The sequence below is a fragment of the Typopeltis vanoorti genome, chromosome 3 (assembly GCF_054136105.1).
Source record: "Typopeltis vanoorti isolate ZY-2024b chromosome 3, IOZ_Tvanoo_1.0, whole genome shotgun sequence".
In the NCBI taxonomy this organism is placed as follows: Eukaryota; Metazoa; Arthropoda; class Arachnida; order Uropygi; family Thelyphonidae; genus Typopeltis; species Typopeltis vanoorti.
Window position 1 is genome coordinate 109,855,470 of NC_143551.1, and position 7,313 is coordinate 109,862,782.

A 7,313-nucleotide genomic window follows, 5' to 3' on the forward strand; every position below is an offset into this window, starting at 1 on the left:
ATGCTCCGTAGATACCATAGAGGTGTTATGTAATAATATCTCTCATATGATTAAGTAAATCTATTTTTGTCCATTGCAACTTTGGATATGCTTGCGCATCTTCTTCATTTTAATAAGTAATCGCGAATTAAAAATTTACGTTAAAAGTTTATTCTAGTAGCGACCTCTAGAACTATATTATTATTATTATTAGTCAAAAGATCACGTTTATTCTAGTAGCGACCTCTAGAACTATATTATTATTATTATTATTAGTCAAAAGATCACGCGAGTTTCAAAAGTGCATGACGGAAACTTCTCGTTTATCAGTACATATTACTATGAGTATAATTCCAGGTTTTATACTGAAGGCGTTTCACTTAACTGTTGACTCGCGGATCCTGGTGCAAAAATGTTCCGTTTAAACGTTCCTTTACGTGTCGCCAGACTGTGGTTTATGAATGCATTTGTGATGAGATACAGATATCGATATTTTAAAGCACGCAGAAATATTAATAAAAATAGCCGAATAATTCATCTGGTGCCAGTATATGGTTCTGTGTTACCCTGGTATCTTTTTGTAAATGCGATTTCTTGGTCAAAGGCTGAAAGTAATCAACAAGAAAATGAAGGCACGAAATCTTTAAGCAAAGAATTGATTGAAATTGCTGATAAATTGTATGATAGCTGTAAGTATCAAGACAGTTTTGATCACTTACGCCCCTATCGGTGTTCAAAAAATGATGAAATTTTATGGCGTATTTCTAGGGTAATGTTCGAAATTAGTAAGACGATTAAAAATTATTCTGAAAAGATTGTCGTCCTAGAAGAGGCATTTATGTGCGTAAAAGAATCTTTAGAAATCAACGAAAAGAACGGAGATGCTCACAGGTGGTGGGGAATTCTAAGTGATGCGTTAGCTGGTTATAAAGGTAACAAGGAGAGAATTGTGAATAGCATGGAATTTCGAAAGCACGTTGAAAGAGCTATAGAGATAAATCCCAGCGACGCTACATCCTATTATATGCTTGGTTGCTGGTGTTATAATTTTGCAGACTTATCGTGGTACAAGATGAAAATAGCCAGTATCGTTTTTGCCAAACCACCCACATCAACCTTTGAAGAGGCACTTTATTATTTTGAACGAGCCGAACAAATACAACCTTATTTTTATAGTTTGAACTTGCTGATGATGGGGAAAACGTTCTTAAAACTTGGTAAGTTGGAACGAGCGGTGGAGTGTTTTAGGAAAGTATTAAATTATCCTCTGAAAACAAGTGAAGATTATGATGCCAGAGAAGAGGCAGTAGCGCTTATGAAGAAACTTGGAATTAAAAATTAACTATTAGTATTAGAGTATGAAAGAAAGTATATTGTATATGGAAAAGACAAAATTGTCTGTAAATTCAAATGTATGCAAAAGTGATTTTGGTGTTGGAACTTTCACTCAGCACTCTTGATATGGTAATATAATTACTTTTATATACAATAAACTATTTTTGTTCATAAAATTAACTGTATAAATAGCATATTAGTGTCTTTCACAAGGGACCTACATATTCATATTCCTCACCATTTTTAAAATATATTTTTGATAAAAAGCTGTAATACTAGTCTTGAAATTTTCCTTACAATAATCAACAAAATAGACACTAGAGGGGAGAAAAAAGAGTAAATGCAGTATTATAGCTAACAATAAAACAGCATAATGGCAAAATGCAAGAATTTTACTTTGCTCTTTGTATAAAATTTTGAGACCATATTAAACTTTTTAAATAGGCAAAGAGACAAAAAGCAGGTGTACAGCTAAATGAATACTTCTGTGGGTGTATGCTAATTTATATATATATATATATATAATTAACTGATGGTTTTGTATTGTTAATGTGTAATATCTATGGCATATATATGTTAATTATACAGGGTGCCCCTAACTCATGAAGTGGTTTAAAATGTGAATAACTAATAAAAAAATTCTCCAGGTTGTGTATTTCATTATCATCAAATTCCTGACATGTACCCTCAAAGGGTGTATAGGATATTATGATAGTACTACATGAAAAACTTGCATCATTACTAACTTCCTTATCTGTCAAGACTCCAACATTATCAGATCTTATATTTCTGTCTTCTAAGGCACTTTTTACTGTATCAATCCACCTATTTCTTGTTCTTCCTCTGGGTGTTTTTCCTGCCAACCTGGCACACTTGTTTTGCTAATCTTTCCCCTCCCATTCTATTTAAGTGACCATACTGCCTGAGATTAGCTCTGCTAATACATTCCTGGATGCTAACAATGTCAAGTAGTTTCATAATATCCTCATTTTAAATATGATATTGCCATTGATGCCATCTGTTCACACCCCTAATTTTTCTCAGGACTCGCATATATGTGATCTCTAGTCTTTGGTCAAGTGTTTTATTTGTAACACAACTCTCAGATCCCTTTCGGAGTTCTTATTACTTTTGATAAATTAAAATTGGTTTTACGAACGCTACTTTATATACAGCTGATTTAGTGTTTCGACTAATTTTTCTCTTATTTGATATAAACTTATTCAGTTGACTTCCTACCATACCAGGGTTATTAATTCTGTTGTCTATATCCATATTTAATTTACCATTTTCACTAAAAATCATACCTAAGTAGCTGAAATGTTTTACTTGTTCTATAGGTTCTTCATTCATGATGCAGTTGATATTTTCAATGTTTCTGCCTATTTTCATTGTCTTTGTGTTTTTATTGCTTATTTTTATACCAAATTTATTACCACAGTTATTCGATTTAGTCAGGGAATCTTGCAGAGTTGTACTGGATTTATTTAAAAGTATAACATCATCTGCATAAAGTAAAGAGCTGACATTAACATCTCCAATTTTGATACCAGGAATAATACTGCTTTCCTTCATAATGTGATCCATATAGATAATGAATAACATCATCTATGCTGCCCCATTGATACCATATAACTGTAGCATTTTGAATAGCTTTTCTCTTGACACCTGGGCATAAGTCTTTTGCAGATCTACAAAACTTAAATACAGATTTGTCATAAAGTGAAAATCTGATCCTGACAGCTTCTATTTGGCCTGAATTCAGCTTGTTCTTCACTAAGCTTCCATTCCACAATCCTTCACAACCATTTCTCAAGTATACTTGCATAAATCTTACCAAAAATACTCAGTAGGGAAATACCTCTGTAATTCTCACATTTAGTTTTATTTCCTTTTCCATTTATATAGGTACTATGAGAGTTCTACTCCAATCATCTGGAATTCATCCCTCTCGCCAAGCCTTCTGAACTACAGTGCAGCCACAGCAAGACTTTTATACCTCTATACTAGAGCATTTCAGATTGAATATCATCTACTCCTGCTGCCTTTCCATATTTCAGGGTTTTGATGGCTTTTTCACTTCAAGTATATGGATATGTATTCCTGATTGCATGTGTCTATTGAGTGTTTTTTTTTACCACTGTACTGTCACTGATTGTTTCATTTAGCAATTTTTCAAAGTAATTACTCCATACATCAAGTATATCTTTTTTTCTCTAGTTTTTGTGTCACCTTTATCATCTCTGATTCCTTTTACAGCACTATTTCCTCCATTTCTGAGCTTTTTCAACAGCCTCCAGAATATTTTGCTAACTTCAATATTTATTTTCCATGTTCCTACTAAAGTCTTCCCATGACTTTTGTTTAGCTAGTTTTATATAGTGTTTAGCTTTCTTACATTTGTCTCTGTATTCTCTAAGAGCACAAGCTGATTTATTTGCCAGCAAGTTTTGATAAGCTTTCTTCTTTTCCTGTGTCCACCATGGAGTTCTCATTTTTCTGTCTTTGCAGACAACCTCACCACATGTCTCTATGGGTGAACCAATCAATGTTTTCTTCAGGGTTTGCCACTGAATCTCCAAAGTTTGGTTTTCCTGTCCTCAAACTCTTTCATTTTTTCTTGAATAATGTTTGTGTATTTTAGTCTACAATTCACATCTGAGAGCTGCTCAACTTTTATTCGCTTTAAAACTTTCTTACATGTTCTTCTTTTCAATATGAAATTCAATTTTATACATCTCAAGATTAAATGGTGATCAATTTCAAATCCTCTGTATACACTAGTGTCCTACACCAGTAAGAAAACATCATTATCAACAATAACATAGTCAATGAGACTTTTCTTAATCCTTGCCTCTTCTCTCCATGTGAATTTGTGCACATTTTTATGTTGGAAATTGTGTTAGTAATAACTAATCCATGTCCTGAGCAGAAATCCAACAGGTATTTACCATTATTATTAGCTTTGCTCTTTTCTCCAAATTTTTCCAAAATATTTCTGTGTGTGACAGTCATTTCCTACAGAGTTATTTAGATTCCCAACAAGGATCATGTTCTTGCCAAAGTCTTCCCATGACTTTTTTTTCAGCTAGTTTTACAGTGTTTAGCTTTCTTACATTTGTCTCTGTATTCTCTAAGAGCAGAAGCTGACTTATTTGCCAAGAATTTTCAATATGCTTTCTTCTTCACCACCTCTTTAAATTCCTGTGTCCACCATGGAGTTCTGATTTTCCACCCTTGCAGATGACCTCACTGCATGCCTCTCTAGCTGAATCAATGTTTTCTTCATGGGCTTGTCAATGAATCTCCAAAGTTTCTGTTCTTGCTCCGGTTCCTGTTCTCAAACTTTTTTATTTTTACTTGAATAATGTTTGTGTATTTGAGTCTGAAGTTCACATCTGAGAGCTGCTTAAATTTTACTTTAAAACTTTTTACATGTTCTTCTTTTAAATATGAAATCAAAATTCAAATAGTGATCACTTCCAATTTCAAATCCTCTGTACACGCTAGTGTTCTGCACCAGCAAGAAAACATCACTATCAACAATAACATAGTTAATGAGACTTTCATTCCTTGCCTCTTCTCTCCATGTGAATTTATGCCCATTTTTTATGTTGGAATATTGTGTTAATAATATTCCAAATAGTGATCACTTCCAATTTCAAATCCTCTGAACACACTAGTGTTCTGCACCAGCAAGAAAACATCACTATCAACAATAACATAGTTAATGAGACTTTCATTCCTTGTCTCTTCTCTCCATGTGAATTTATGCACATTTTTTATGTTGGAATATTGTGTTAATAATAACCAGTCCATGTGCTGAGCAGAAATCCAATAGGTATTTGTCATTATTATTAGCTTTGCTCTTTTCTTTAAATTTCTCAAAATATTTCTGTATGACTGACAATATTTCCTACTCTGCTATTTAGATCCCAAACAAGGACCAACTTTTCCTTTTTCATTGTTTTAATAATAATGCTTTCTCTAAAGCCTCAAAAAAATTCTTCCACTTCTAACTTAGTTGAACCTTCTGTGGGACCATAAGCACAAATACCGTATTTTTCCATGTATAAGACATGGAAAACGTGTATAAGACTTAGGGAATCGTCTTATACATGGGGGTGAACCGGTTAAGAGACCTGCGGTTTCCATGGCAAAACTACTGGTACCTTGTCTCCGCAAACAGGTTTCCTCCAATCACTATCCTATGTTCACTCTGTTGATTGACATGATTAATGGCTGATCCTGAATAAACCAATCAGAACTCTGAAAGCATTCACATGTCTGCAACTCGTTGGTGGGGTAAGTTAATGCATTAACAATATTTTGAGCACTAGCCCATAAAAATGTCCAAAAATAAAAAGCAATTGTCATATTCCTCAAAATTCAAGTGAAAAGTCATAAAAATCAAAATATTACCTAATTACTAAATATACTTTTGAATATTAAAAAAAAATAGCAAATGTGTTCTTCTGTTTTATGTTTAAAATATTGATTTCTTAATTTTGGGTCCGAAAAAGTAGGGTTCATCTTAGACATGGGGCGTCTCATACACGGAAAAATATGCAAGTCTCATTGTCCAGTTCCCCACTGATATTTGCCCACATCAGTCTATTACTGTTATTATGGGCGACTCCAGGGAGTCCTTAGACTCATCGAGGGAGGCCCTAAACATCATGTCCACACAGCTATACGATATTCTAACAGTATCTATTATACCTTGCCTTGAACTCGCTCACTGTCATAGCACCTACAACAGACTCTGGCAGCTTATTCCACTCATTTACCACTCCAAAAGTAAAGAACCCAACTCTAACACCCCTGCTAACCACACTCTTACCCAGCTTCCATAGGTGTCCCCTAGTTCTCCCACCACCAGTCCTGATCTCAAAAATATCCTCTGAATTAATCCTATAGAAACCCTTTAGCAATTTGAAAGTCTCAATCATATCTCCCCTTTTCTGCCTATCAACTAATTTCTGCAACCCACAAATCTTCAACCTGTTCTCATATGGTTCATTCCATAGACGTGCTATCATCTTAGTCACTCGCCTCTGGATCCTTTCCACCTCCTCCCCATCAAGAAGGAACCTAGGTGACCAAATCTGGGCACAGTAGTCGAGATGAGGTCTTATCAAGGCTCGGTACAGAGGTACAATAACTTGCTTGTCTCTGCTCGTCAAGGTATTTTTCAACAACCAAGTGAATTGATGAGCTGATTTAGCTACTTTTGCAATGTGCTCCCTAAACTTCATCTCCCTATCCATGAACACTCTCAAGTCCCTGGCCTCATCAATCTCCTGGAGTACAGTTCCACCAGTGTGGTATACTGCTGCTAATCTTTTCACCATAAAATGCATAACCTTACATTTTGTCACATTAAATTGACATCCATTCTCCTTAGCCCAGAACTCCAATCTATCCAAGTAGTCCTGCAAGATTTTGACATCTTCTGTATTCACTATTGCCCTACCCAACTTTGCATCATCAGCGAACAAATGAACTGTTCCTCTTAGATCCTTCCCTATATCGTTAATGAACAAATTAAACAGCAGTGGCCCAAGAACAGAACCCTGTGGCACACCACTAGTCACAGGTGATCTTTTGGACTCTACTCCTGAATAAACTACTCTCTGATATCTTTCTATCAACCACCCACCTATCCATCTCACCAACCCTATATCCATTCCCATATGTTGTAGCTTACGGATTAAAATTCCATGTGGTATCCTGTCAAATGCCTTAGCCAGGTCCAGCAGTATCACTGTAAACCCATTACCCTTATCCAGTTCAGCCATCACTGTGTTATAAAATTTGAGCAAGTTACTGAGGCATGACTACCTTTCACAAAGCCATGCTGTCCCCCGTACAGTATCTCATTTTTATCAATTCATTCCTGTATTTTTCCCTTGACTACTTTCTCCAAGACCTTGACAACGACTCCTGATATGCTGATCAGTCGGTAATATGCAACCATAGTCTTGGATCCTCTATGC

General features: G+C 35.1%; 1 protein-coding gene across 1 annotated transcript; it reads left to right on the forward strand.

Moving 5' to 3' along the window:
* The first annotated feature begins 295 nt into the window (after nt 1-295).
* On the forward strand, nt 296-1,961 carry LOC150108462 (regulator of microtubule dynamics protein 1-like). The gene has a single exon (XM_090415868.1). The coding sequence runs from the start codon at nt 392-394 to the stop codon at nt 1,319-1,321; it is 930 nt and encodes a 309-aa protein (XP_090271994.1). The 5' UTR covers nt 296-391; the 3' UTR covers nt 1,322-1,961.
* Nucleotides 1,962-7,313: the final 5,352 nt, after the last annotated feature.